The 13,577-nt window shown below is 40.9% G+C and overlaps 2 protein-coding genes across 2 annotated transcripts in view; both read left to right on the top strand.

The window, feature by feature from the left end:
- The first annotated feature begins 1,431 nt into the window (after positions 1 to 1,431).
- On the top strand, positions 1,432 to 5,495 carry POLR2K (RNA polymerase II, I and III subunit K). Its single transcript, XM_086608769.1, has 4 exons — positions 1,432 to 1,477; positions 3,483 to 3,546; positions 4,328 to 4,420; positions 4,867 to 5,495. The coding sequence occupies exons 2-4, from the start codon at positions 3,486 to 3,488 to the stop codon at positions 4,887 to 4,889; spliced, it is 177 nt and encodes a 58-aa protein (XP_086464895.1). The 5' UTR covers positions 1,432 to 1,477; positions 3,483 to 3,485; the 3' UTR covers positions 4,890 to 5,495.
- A 28-nt stretch (positions 5,496 to 5,523) lies between these two features.
- SPAG1 (sperm associated antigen 1) overlaps positions 5,524 to 13,577 on the top strand; it is a 51,194-nt gene continuing 43,140 nt past the window's right edge. Inside the window, exons 1-4 of the mRNA XM_086608768.1 lie at positions 5,524 to 5,590; positions 7,336 to 7,477; positions 8,046 to 8,205; positions 8,578 to 8,703. Coding sequence (XP_086464894.1) covers positions 5,539 to 5,590; positions 7,336 to 7,477; positions 8,046 to 8,205; positions 8,578 to 8,703 — 480 coding nt within the window. The 5' untranslated portion in view covers positions 5,524 to 5,538. The remainder of the gene's footprint in view (positions 5,591 to 7,335; positions 7,478 to 8,045; positions 8,206 to 8,577; positions 8,704 to 13,577) is intronic.

The following is a 13,577-nucleotide window of genomic DNA, read 5'->3' on the forward strand; positions in this document are numbered from 1 at the left end:
TTTACCAGGGTTAAGGCTTTTTCTCCCCCTCTGCTTCAAACTCTTGGTAGACACCCGCACCTACGAAGACCGCGGGGAAGGAGAGGACGCAGGTCGTAACGGCACAGGGAAATCAGAGTCGAGATGAATAAGCTCTGTCTTTCTCATACCGTTTTTCTTGCACGTGCTTTATTCTGGCGCTCCAGAAGTTCTATTTAGGTTTATTCATACACAGCACTATGGAGAAGCAGATCTGAAATCATTATTGTATTTTCATTACGTTTAACTGAAGTACAAAATCAGAAAACCCGCAACTACTTATTACTCCTCGAGTTTATTTTTCCATAAAGCTACAGGTCATGTACGAAGGTGATTTGCTCCTACGAGAGCAATATCAACAAATTATAGCTCATAAAACCTCATCCACACCAGTGCATCTGGGTGCTTACGAAAATTTTTCTTCAGTATTCAGGAACAAAAAGACAGACCTTTCCTGAAACTAGGGAACCTTTTGAATGATGAAGTAATTTAAATCGGCGTGTTCACAAAACACCGTAGCTGCTAGACATTTTTCCAGGAATAAAGCAAAGATAGCTAATTCTACAAAACGCCTATCGAAGGTTCGTATTCGTAGCGCCAGCGAGGTTGAGCCAGTGACCGAGAGGGCAACCGGAGCCGTTTCAAATCTCGTTATGAACCGTTTCGGGAATCGCCGACATCTGAACTTCCCTCGTAGTGCGACCCTACATTTAAAAGATGTAGCGTCGCAGCTCCTAAGTTGGGTTTAATGTGGGTACGTACGATACCGCGCACAAGACTAAAATATCGAGAATGGGGCTTTTATCCACGGATCCTAGGTAAAATGCTTCTGAAAACAGAAAGGACGTTCAGGCAGAACACCTCGGCGGTTTAAAACTCCGCAGCTATGGGATCAGACCCGCCACAGGGCGCTTTTCCCGAGTACGCGCAGTAGGTCGGGTGGAGCCAAACGAAAACACTGAGTATATCGGTTCTTGTTTCACCTGAACACGCAGCCGCCTGCTTTCCTCTTAGGAAACAGACGCTGCTGTTCACATGAAAGCTTGGATATTAAAAAGCGCCGCCAAACATTCCGCGCTTTCTTTCCAAAGGGATTAACACCGACAGCGAAGTATCTGCTACTTTCCCAATCTAATTATTCGGCGGGGAGGAGGCCGGAGCTGACGGCGGCTCGCTGCCGAGGAACAGCCGGCCGGGCCGGGCCGGCGCTCCGGGGCTCCCGCACCTCCCTGGCCCGCGGAGCGGGGCCCCCAGGCACGTGCTGCCTGCACGGTAAGTGCCGCTGGCTCGTGCAGCTTAACGGCCGCTTAACGGCACACGGCTCACAGCAGCGCGCGGCGCCGCTGGGCTGCCCACGGGCCTGGCGTCGGAGGCACAGGCCCCGCCTCCGCCGGCGCCCGATGTGTCGTCATCAGCCGGCGCCGAGGGGACGGCGAGGCCTGCGGAGCTGTCTACGTAGGTGAGTGCGGGCTCGGGCTCCCTTGGGTTTTCGAGCTTCTCTCTTCGGAGCCGGTGGTTCCCTCTGCGGCACGAGGGATGGCGGTGGCGAGTAGTGAGAGGTCTGGGCCTCGTGGGCTTCCCGCCTGTGTAAAAGCCCCGCGGGGCGATGGGGAAGGCCCTGGTGCAGAATTGGGGCGGGCTGGGGTGTCTGGCTGATGGGCCGGTGGGCTGTGAGGAAGGGAAGGCGGCCCGTCCTCCTCCGCGGGCTCTGAGAGGGAGGCGAAGGAGCCGGTTTGCCTCTCTTACAAGTACGTGTGGCGTTCCCTCCGCACCGGTAGCGTGGCCGGTGCTCCGCGACCTCGTGGTGGGTTCCGGTTGCACCCCAGTGCAGATGGGTGCATCCGTGTGCCTGTCAGCTCTGTCAGGTTGGCAGCGCTTCCAGCTGCAGCGTGCGTGAAGGCCAGCTGAACCATGGCACCCCCCTGCAAAGTACATCGCTGTGGGTCACTGCTGTCTTTAGCAGCAGCATCGTTTCGCTGCACGAGCAGCACCAGCTCAAGCTATTTAGCTGTGACAGTGGTCCTCAGTTCAGCTCCGTGTTCTAGAAGATGATGCTGTTTTCAAGTGCTAATGGATGCCTGCTTATATCTTGCTATGATGTACTGACACAAAAAAGACTATAACACATGTGGGTCAAGATGCCCCTATGGTTATGGTAGAGCAAAGCCTTACTTGAAAGCTATACAATTTGATGAATTATCTCCAGCTCTCTCAAATGGAGTGGCATAATGTGGCTTTTAACAAGGTGGTTTCTCAAGTGCTGATCAGATTCCCGTAAACGAAGGATGAACTGTTTCTGTCAAGCCTGTCCTTCTGTTTTCAACAGACTAGTTTTCTCAACTGAATTTGCACTGAAACTACTGTGAAGATCAGGGAAATATTCCATACCATGATATTAAGCAAAAGCATCCAGAGTCGTGCTCATAAAGAAGCATCGTGAAGGCTATTCACTGTCAGGCAGAACAGTGACACAGAAAACAGCAGCCTCAAAAAAAACTACAAGGAGATATTCACTTTCTAGTCTGGACTTGCATTGGGTGGGAAAAAAAGTGTTTACTATCTGGTGATTACAGTAACAACCTTAAAATTTATGGTTGCAACCCTATTTACACATTAGAATAGAATTACTTAAAGCTTGATAGAATGTTTGTTGAGTAACTGTAACTATATAGTCTTATACTGTAAAGGAATACTTGTCTTCAAATAAGTTTGAACAATCAAAACCATTATAGGGCATTAAGAGGTGTTTGAAGAGTACCACTGAGTTATCAAACTCTTCATTGTTTTGGTAATCATATATACCTATGTTAGGATTTTGGGAGTGGAATTTCTTCTCTCTGGCCCCTCGGGGTTGTTTCGTTGTTGTTGTGGGTTTTTTTTTTAAATCCCTGTTACTCTTCTACCTACAGTCTGTTGCCAGGATTTCTAATCCCTTAGATCAATGAAAAGGTAGATTTAGGTTATCTAGTGTTGTGTTAGAAGGGGAAAAAATATAACAAGGCTTATCTTGTTTATGACAGCACTGTTGTTACATGAGTAAGATACATAAGAAATAATTTATTTTTATGTTTCCAGCAAGGAAATTCTTACTGCTGGCAGGAGGGAGAGAGGAAAGAAAATATTACTCATTGACCTTTAATGTTTAAAATCCTGCTTAATAGAAAATGTGCCGTCTCCGTCTTTGGAAGTTTTCAATACCAGATTGTTAAAGCTTTGAGAAACCTGACATTACTCTGCTTTTGAAAGGTTGAATTAAATGACTTTTTGAAGTCTCTTCCAACCTGAATTACCCAATGTCCTGTGTATCAAATACAGATGGAATTTGTTTATTTGTATTTACTTGTAAGGAAGTTTTCAATCTTTTGTTAGCTTTAGATTGAGATATTGAAATTATTGTGTATGCATTGAAAAAATAATTTAAAAAAACCCAAACCTGATGTGCATGTTGTGTGGTTTTTGTTTAGAACATGGATTCACAGAAGGATATTCAGCCTCCGAAGCAGCAGCCAATGATTTACATTTGTGGAGGTAAAGAAAAGACATCAGTGGATTTCTTTACTTGTTACTGGAGAATTGGTGTCTTAATAAGGAAGAATTCATAATCTTTATACTGAAGAGTACATAAATACAAATAGTTGCAGTGTGAATCCTGATGTTGTTTAAAGCTTTACATGCTGATGGTACCATATATGTGGTATAGAGGGACAGTGATGTGGAAGTCATTCACTAGAGCTTGTCTTGCTATGTGGATGTCCTCCATCTCCAGAGGATGCTTTCTTGAAGTGTCTGTTTGTCGTGCATAGTAGACCTTCTATTTAGTGCATCTTGGAGTTTTTTGAAAATGTTGGGTGTTTATTAAGCTTTTATTGAAGTGTATCACTCAAATTCTGTCTTACCTATGGATAAGTCAACAACTTAAAAATTGGTATTTTTTGGTAGTCACTTCAGGATTCCCTGAAATATTTTGTCTTTTAAGAAAATAAACATGGGGCTTTGGGGGACTGAGCTGAAGTTTTCATTAGTAGACAATGTAGTTGTTTCAAGAGTGGAATGTATTCCATGCAGTAATAATTTAGTGGTTTTTAGCAGGATCCTCTTTGATCTTAGTATAAGTTATGTTTGCTTTTTTTTTTTTTTTCACAGTATCTTGATGTCATTCAGCTCTTGATACAAATTCACTACAATTATTTTTGTTGTGCTTTGTTTGCCACAGATAGGAATTTGACTATTAGGACTTTTGAAAGTTATGTATGCATTAACAATGCTGGTTTTGTTTGCCCACTCCCTTTCTCTTCCTCCATCACATCAGAATGTCATACAGAAAATGAAATAAAGGCAAGAGATCCTATCAGATGCAGAGAATGTGGCTACAGAATAATGTACAAGAAAAGGACAAAAAGATGTATCCTTTTATGTGTGCACTTGAATGCATTTGGGACTCTGTGGATGGAGACAAGCTATATATGGGAAACTGAATGAAAAATTTGAGTAATTATGTAAGGATCCTTCAAGGCCCCAAATCGATACAGTAGAGCAAACTTGTGGATCTTGTTTTCTTTCCTGACACTTTCTCTTTTTCCATTTTCTGTGCAAAATAGAATAAGCTTTGATAGTCTGGTGGGTGATGCTCTGTGAACGGTTGATATTAGCCAGCCTTTTGAAAAAAGGAAGGTGTTGTGGGGTTAATTAAAGATTAGTTTTCAAATGCTTTTATATAGTTAGTTGTGACTTTAGATTTAGGCAGTCTTTCTTTTGGGTTTGTTTTTTTTTTTTCTTCCCCTCTCTCTTTCTTGTCCCTGATCTTTTTTCAACCACAATACATTTTTTCCTTTAGCTGCACTATTCCAGTGGTGGTTTTTGATGCCCGATGACTTCTGCTGAGATAAAATGATTTCATGCTGCAGTTTAGTCTTTCTGATGACTTTGCTCTGTAAATCCATTGGTGTACAAATGCATGCTCTTATTTGTGTTTTAAGATATTGAAATATTAAAGTTTACTGTGATGCTAAATTTTGTCTATACTGTCTTCCAGCAATAGACTTCTAAAGCTGTCGTTTAAATTGTTGTCAGAGTGTGCAGTAATATTTTAAGTTCAGTGGTATTGTGTTCGAGTTAACCTTGTTTTCATTACTCTCATCTGAACTTTATTTGCGTTTTAACTTTGTTAAATGTTCTCTGTGAACTGCGTGACTGTGGTTTGAATAAATTCTACGGAAAACGGATAGAAGGCTACACAAGGCTGCGTGTGAAACACAGGCCTGGACTTCAGAAGAGCGAATCTCAAAGGACTTGAGAGCACCCAATTCAGGCGCTCAGCTGTGGAGGAAGCGTCAAAAAAAATCATCTCTCGGAAGAGAAGAGGGGAGGGGGGCAAGATAAACGTGAAGAAGCAATGTGCAAACAGAAATTCCCGAAGTGCTTCTTGACGTAGTTGTGCTCAAGGAAAGAAGTGGGTCTGTGCTGTAACGATACTTCGGGGAGCATCCCAAAACTGGATGAGCACCTTGTTTTGCTTTTCAGATGGCTTCTCAGGGGTCTGTAACAACAAGATCAAAGGCCTTGGTTTGTATTGGTGAGCCAAAAGTTTTCGCATCTGTCTGTTTGGAATGTGTGTTCAGTAATACCAAAATGCCCTTATCACCAAGTGTCCTGCTGGGCTCTGTCTGTGCCCCAGCCCGCTCTCTTCAGGCCGGCGGAGGAACGGGGCGACCTACGCCACAGCCGCGCTGCGCATGCGCGGGGGCGGGGCCCGAGGCGGGCTGAGCGCCGGGCCGGGCTCCGTGCGTCTCCTGGAGACGGCGCCGCACCGGGCAGGTGGGTGTTGGAGACCGCTCGCCACACGGCGCCAGTGCCACTGCTGGAGCTCGGCGCGGCTCTGTGGGAGCCTCGGAAGGGGGCCACTGGGGAAGGCAGCCCCGTGTCCGCAGCGTCGCCCCCGCTTGTCTGCCGCTCGCCCGGGCGCCTTCTGCGCGCCGCTGGCCGCCATGTTGTACGTAGCAACGGTTGCTAGGCAAGGGCTGGCCGCGCTGCCCCGGCTGCGGCCGCGGTGTGAGGGGAGGGAGCCTTCGGCCTGGGATTCGAAGGTAAATTCCTGACTCCTGGGAGCGAACCTTGTATTGTCAGCGGCTGCGAAGCACGACAGGGCGCTGGGGCTTCGGGGCGCTCCGAGGGCTCCTTGGTACCGCCTTGCCTGAGAGCTGCTCTGGGCACTCGAGGTAACTCCCTGTTCGTAACGTTTATGGAAATACTGAAACGGGATAAAATGTTGTGCCTTTGTGATGAGTGCCTCTTGCTTTTTACTCCTAAGTATTTCCTATGTTCATCTGTCCCTCCACGCATGTAATTTCTTTTCCTGTACTGAAACCGTAAATTCTTGGGACAGAATTCTGTCTTTATGCAGTGCCTAATTATAACCTGTTATTGTTTAAGTGATACTGTATTGTAAACATTTTTGTGCAACTACAAATTAATATGTGTAATTATGCTAGACATTAGAACACAATTATTTTAATTGGGTTTATATCGGTACGTAGTTGTTACCACATACTAGATAACTGCCCTTATCATACTTGTTAAAAATAACTGATCACTTTAAGCACTATATAACACGGGGCAAGAGAGGAAGAATTTCTGCTCCATAGAGCTTGGAATCAAAATAGAAAAAGATGCAGATAAACTAATCAAAGGTACAGGGAGGCAGGAAGGAAGTGTCCCATTTGAACACCTCACTTCATCCATTACAGGCTCACTGGAAAAGATTCAGATTAGTAGAGTAATATAATCACAGGCCGAGAAAATGCAGTTAGTGAGGGAAGGCAAACAGTTGGATTTATTTTGGCTACAGAGAAGGCAAAGGTTATCATTCTGTTAGGTACACTGAGTTAACGTCTTCCCTCTGAAAGAAGTAGAGGGTCCTGCACTATCTTCTCCTTCATCCTCACTACACTACACTTGTAATATCATATTGTATTTAAAGAAAAATGGAGAATGTGGTAGGCAAAAATTGACAATTTTTCTTTAAGCAGTCTTTCTGACTTGTTCTGCCTTGCAGAAGCAGTAGAGCTGTACATATTCATTATACATATAATATGTATATTTTTCCAAAATGTAACCGTACTTCTGTCAGTAAACCTCTGTCAAGAACAGTTTGTGTGATCAGGTCTTCAAATTTGAAATTTTTCTTTTGTGGCAATAGGTCCGCTTGCATAACAGAGTAGTACTTTAGAGTGTGAGCAAGGTTACTCCTTAAATTAGCATTGCTTCAAAATATAACTGAGTGCCTACAGAATCACTACATTTTTTCCTTTTAATGTTTAGTTATGGGTGATGAGTCAGTACCGTTTTTGCTGGACCAAGGAACCACTAAAACATATCAAATACCTATTGGTCATCTGGACTACAAGTTCATTGAAAAATGCACAGATGTTAAACACCTGGAAAAGATTCTCAGGGTATTAAGGTAAGCATTATATTTTCTTAACTTCATTACTAACTATAGTCCTGTTCTGTAAAAGTCGGAAGGAACCCATATCTAAATACTCTTATTTGTCTTGAATCTCTTTGTGACTTTCTAATTTAAAATACAAAGTTAGGGTTAGGGTATCCTTTGTTATGTTAAAAGTGTCCAAATGATAACACTAGAAATCCAAGTCCTGTTTTAACCATGCAAAAGATTTGAGTAACTCTATGCCAGTTTTTCTGAAATGCTGCCACTGGATTTTTGGTTCTGTCATGAAGCCATCCATACCTGTTTTACTTTTGCTGAAAATCATAAGAGCGTTTTTTATGAGCAGTGTGATGATAATTTTGAACTGTCTATGCGTGTCCATTGGAAAATGGTTGAAGGTTGACTCACTGGAATTTTCTGGTCAATGTTATTAAGTGATAGTAGAATTCATTTGTAACAGGAAAATAGTCCTCTGCAGTCACTGTGGTGACTACAGACAGACTACACATGCAGAGAGGTATAGAGGACACAGCGCAGTTTAGTTCTTTTTTTGTAATTTTTATATCTTTGCAATTTAAAGGTCTGGTGAAGAGGGATGTTATCCTGAACTTACCTTGTTTTGTGAAAAGCGTATTGAGCATTTAGATCCAAGGAGCAGAGCTCTAAGAAAAGATAAACCTGCAGCCACAGCTTCTGATTTCACAGCTGAAGAATGGGAATCAATTAATAGTGAACTGATGGTACAGTATAACTCTAATTTATAATGGTCAGTAATATAATCGCTTTGATGTATCAATCTTCCTCTTCTCGTGCCTGAGTGGAATGTAGTTATTTGACTAAATGAGGAAATGATCAAAGGATTATGTTTTGAGTTGTTTTTTTAATATTATTTCATTGAATTAATGCCACTTAATCTTTAATATCCATTTTAACTCTACAGATATTTTTGTAGATTACTTTTTATTGAAAAAAACACAATTGCTTTTTGTCTTAATTGCTTTTCCCCATTAAGAGCAGTGCCTTATAAGGACAGTTGTTAGGGTGATTGTAGACTGTGAAGTATATCTGCTTTACTGCTTTAAGGTACAAATATTTTATGTATTTATTTTCAGACCTGGGTGACAGAAATGAATGAAGATGATAAGAAACCACAGTACCTGAGAACAGACACACTTCAGGAAAGACAAGATAACTTGCCTCCTATTCGTTGTTCCAGCAGCTGTCTTCCTGCTAATCAGGTATCTCCAGTTTTCTAATGTATGTTAATTATATGTCTTTCTAAAATCGGGAATTTTATATGCACAAACTTCTAATCATTGAGCCTTTCTTACTAGATTTATTTTGTTAACTTGAAAATAAAAACCTTTAAGTTCCCTTGCAAGAGACCAATGCTTAAACAAAAGTGCCTTCTTAGTAGTAGCATGTGTCTGGTAATAATGTTTTTAATCCTGATCAAGAATTCACTTCTGGCACAAATCTCCTTTAAACATCCTTTAATGTTCTTTGATTCACATTTCAAAGTGGTGTTTAAGCATATGAACTAGATTCCTTTTGGATGAAACTATGCCAGGACATGTTCCCCAGCTGCCAGTAGGCTTTTGTTCCCTGAGACCAGACAGGAGCTTGTCCAAAATAAATACCCTGAAACACAGACAGTATGGATGTTGGACACTCTGCACCACTGTCTAACTCTATAGCCACTTTTATATTGGGTTGCACTGGTGTATATGTAGCCTTTGATTCCCCTTATTTTGTACCTTGAGTTGGTATTCCAGCTTTAGGCATAAAGCATACTTAACAAATCTTCAGATCTACAGAATAAACATTTACATTTTTTCCTAGGTATTAGTTTCCTCATGTGGGTTTTTTTTTTTTCCATTTATTTATCTGCCTGAAATCTACTTTGTCTGTGACCAGCTTTTCTTACTAATACTAAATGCAGTGCTATTGGAAGGGCTGGCAGAAAAGTAGGTGTGGGAATGGGATTTTTTTGAATTGCCAAATGTTATCATGGATGGCTTCAGTTTGATTCTCACTATTTTCTTTGGAATTCTGGGACACTTATTCACCGAATGATTTTTCTTTTTGGAAGTTAAAAATGTTATGAAAGGATCCTTACAGGTCACGCATTATTAATTGTTAATTTGACAAACTGTATTGGAATAATTATGTGTTAGTAAATGCCTGATTTGTGTCCCCATGTTGTCAGAAGCTACTTCTTATTGTCAGCTGGTAATTAGACATGAGACCAAGATATTTGGGATATCTAGGCACTCTCCATTATGTGGCATACAAAGAGGCTGGGAATTCCAGTGTAATGCTTTGTAAGTTATGGGTGATGAGTCAGTACCGTTTTTGCTGGACCAAAATACTGGTCAATATTGAGACTAAAGTGTGCTTTCATTTTGTTTTCATTAATATGTCCTGTTTCACATTTTGCAATGTATGTTCCTCTTGACTGTCCTATTTTGCTGAGGAGTGCTTCTGTAGCTTTAGTCATGATTTATGTCCTGTGTGTTTCCTAGAACAGAAAATGGTAAATATGATACCATGTGAACTCAGTGAATCCAGATTAGAGTGTAAGCATAAAATAGTGGAAAGCGGCTTGAAATCTAGCATATACAGTTTTACTAAAGAGGATGTCTTCACCATTCAAAGATGTAATGATTATTCAGATTTTTTTCTCCTACTTTAAACCATGCAACAGTCTTCAGGTCAAGTTTTTATCACTTTTGTTCTCCATACAAGGTTTAGGTGTTAGCATTATTACTCAGGACAGCAAGATACAGCTTTATGCCTTATCCGTGGTGTATGATTTCCATTCCCTTTGTCCAAGCAGACGGCCTCTGAAGTAACTGTAACCTGTCCTCGAAGAGAGAAGAGAGTTTAGAATTCAGTCTTTTTATGTAGCAGTGCAGTTATACCATTACTAGATCACTACTGATCCGTTTCTGTAGTATACACTAAATTTATACCTGTAATACGAAATCTCAAAAAAATTAGATTAGATTTTTATTTCTTTTCTTCCTTGCTGATAAAGCTATGTGTAATCTTATAATTTTTAAACATGTTTTGCTAATCAAGTAGGACTGTAATTATCTTTTACACTGACATCACTTAATTTTGTAATGTAGTATCAAGTATAAAGCTGGCATCATAAATTTCTCTCTGCTAGAAAGAAATCCACAAACCCTTCCATATTTTTATATTGTTATTTGGCTGGAGACTGCGTATGTTCATCTGATCTAATGCCTTAGAAATTCAGTATCTTCAATGAAACCAATTCTGGAAATCTTTATTGACCCTAAAACAGTGGATTGCAACAGTGGGTACAAGTTTGGTAAATGCAAGCACCTTGTTGTGTCTGTAACCAGATTTTCTTGCTGATACTACATGTAGGTACAGTTTTAATTCATTACTAATAGCTTATAACTCTATATGGTGTTTTCTTTTTATTGATGTGAAGTCATGGGGAAGATTTTCCAAAAATCAATAAACAGTGAACTTTATGCAGTGTTTCCCTCTTTAACACAATATGGAAGTTTCTGTCTTAGACCTTTGTTTTAATTTCACGCAGCCCCAGACTTGAAGGTTACATCTATACTGCAAAATAAAAGAGGACTGGAGAGACAGCTTGAGTTTTTCTGTTCCTAACTGTCCACGCTGCTTAATTATTATTTTTTCTGCCTTACTTTTTCCAGGACAGAATGAAAGCATGGGTTTAGAGATAGTCATTTCCAAAAGACTGTGTGGATGGGATTTCAGCAGACTTAGATTCCTTCGCCAACAGTTTCCTAATACTGTTCCAGAAAAATTTCTGTCCTCAGATACCTTCTCATGCTACAGTCCAGGGCATGCAACACACATTCCAAGTTCTATGTTATAAAAATCCACTGTGATGGTATCTACATAGCTTTCATATTATTTCAGATACTCTGAAGTAAAAAAGAATATTGGCTAGCTGACACAGAATAGTAATGCCATTTTTGGGCCATCCCACAGGGCCCAGAGGAGAACCAAGGCCAAATTCTGTGTCACCTGAACTGCAGCCAGTCTATGCTTTGATCTTTGGTCCAGAAATTGTTCACTGGACTTCAAACCCTGTGGGATCCATGCATTGTGACTTCTGGCAAGGACAGAGGTTTATTTATTTTTTTAGTTCCACAGCATGCAAATATACATTATTTTCATTAAAGTCTCTTGGATGAGGTGCTATGAATATTACTGATTGAGAAATTCCCGACTCTACTGGAGCTGCAACTGGGTTACAATGGTCTCAAGAATATGAGACCTAGAATTTTAAAAATTGTGCGGTTTTGAGTCAACATTTATACCGTATTTCTTAAAAGGACATGCTGTAGTTCTCTCCCTAAATTAAAGTTGCATTAGTGTAAATACCTTATGAGTTTTCTTCTGAGAGTTTCACTGTTTTGTGCTCATTTAAGTTAAGGACTTCTGGTTTTAAAAAAAAAAAGATTTGATATTTATTAAATCAGTAATTTTATAATATACCCCAAGATGCATACATAATGATAAGTCATGCTTCAGGAAGCCATTTTTAGGAGTTACCTCCTCCAGACATGCACTGATGACCAGATGTATTTGTCATTTTGTCTAGCTTCTTAAAGACTGAGAACATTAAGAGCAATTCTGAAGTTACACTATATAACTTCAGCATTGAAGGTTTTGTGGAACCTACCATTATAGATAGTCAGAAGTGTTTAGAGGAAGGGTCAAATTTGCATTATGTAAATCGGAGTGTTTACATCCAGCTGCAGAAGTACTTCCTTGTTACAGTGTCACCATTGGTAAAGCCAGTTTAAGAGGTCGCTGCTTATTTCTTTGGTCCAGTTTATCATGTGCTCAGCTGAACTGCTACAGATGTTTAAGGATTGCACTGTAAGCGCTATCACATTGTTTGTTTCAACCCAAATAACTGTAAATCTACAACTCTACAAATAATTACGCTGATCTAACTCAGTGCGTGATGGATTGCAAGGTAAGGCGGCGGCTGAATGGCCGGGACAGAGTAGGTGGGGACTATTTTGAACTGGCTATTCCACTGTAGAACACCTGTTTGGAACCACACCTTGCTATTAAGTATTGTTGAAGTCAACAGGCAGGGAGGGACATATCAGAAATATAGTCTCATGAAAGAGGTAGAAGAGATGCCAAAGGTGCCAGCTATGGAAATAAGTTCCATGAGTGTAGGAGATAGGTTGTGATATAAATCAGTCAAATCTGCTGTTGGGACTGATTGTTGCAGGCAGGTCCTAAGGATAAATTTTAGGTAAGGCAAATCTCAGTGATGGAGCTTGTCTAAAAGCTAGAATAAGTGTAAATCATGGGAATTAGCTTGACTGGAGTGTGAAATAGTCAAAAGAAGTACAGACGCTATTTTGAAGTCAAACAAATTTTTCATTTGTAAGTTGTGAGGGTTCCAGGGACTATCAGAATCTGTGCATTGCATTCTCTTGGGAATGGCAAGCCTAAAACAAGGTTGCAGATTCAATCTCAGTGTTAAACACCTCATCACAAGGCTGGGGTTTCCCAAGACAGAGTTCTCCCTTGCTGTTTTGAAAGGATCGTTTGGAAGATGTGTTGCGGCCGAAGACGGGGAAGCAAGACGCATCAATATGATGAGTAAAAAGGCTTCAGCTTTATTCTGTGATACTGCTCTTTTTATAGCATAGCTCGGTTCTGTGCACGCTTTCATGCGCTGTACTTAGCAAGCTAATTGGTCTAGCACTACTGTTCACGCGACAAGCACGAGTATGATACACACTGTGATTGGATAGAGATTTCTACGTTTGTTACAATATTTTACTATTTTTGCAGTTAGTATGTTTTGCTCAGAATCTTGTTTTTCATAGTTTCATCCTTCTTGTTTTTCCCAGGGACAGTGTGTTTTTCACAGCTTCAACCTACCTTCTTATCTCAAGGACAGTGTTCTTTTTATATTCGCTGATACACATTCCTTACTGTTAACACTTGGGCTGCAACATCTCCCCCTCTTTTTTCAAAAACGGCGTGCGCTATAGCTGACAAGCGTTGGGTCATACATTGCATTAAGCATGGTCCAAAAAGCAAGAGAAAGCCTAACAACAAAAGA

Source organism: Tauraco erythrolophus, chromosome 3, assembly GCF_009769465.1.
Source record: "Tauraco erythrolophus isolate bTauEry1 chromosome 3, bTauEry1.pri, whole genome shotgun sequence".
In the NCBI taxonomy this organism is placed as follows: Eukaryota; Metazoa; Chordata; class Aves; order Musophagiformes; family Musophagidae; genus Tauraco; species Tauraco erythrolophus.

Coding starts and splice junctions, on each gene's coding strand:
- POLR2K (XM_086608769.1), top strand. CDS start 3,486: ATGGATTCACAGAAGGATATTCAGCCTCCGAAGCAGCAGCCAATGATT. Junction 3,547..4,327: donor AATGATTTACATTTGTGGAG/GTAAAGAAAAGA, acceptor CCATCACATCAG/AATGTCATACAGAAAATGAA. Junction 4,421..4,866: donor CAAGAAAAGGACAAAAAGAT/GTATCCTTTTAT, acceptor GCACTATTCCAG/TGGTGGTTTTTGATGCCCGA.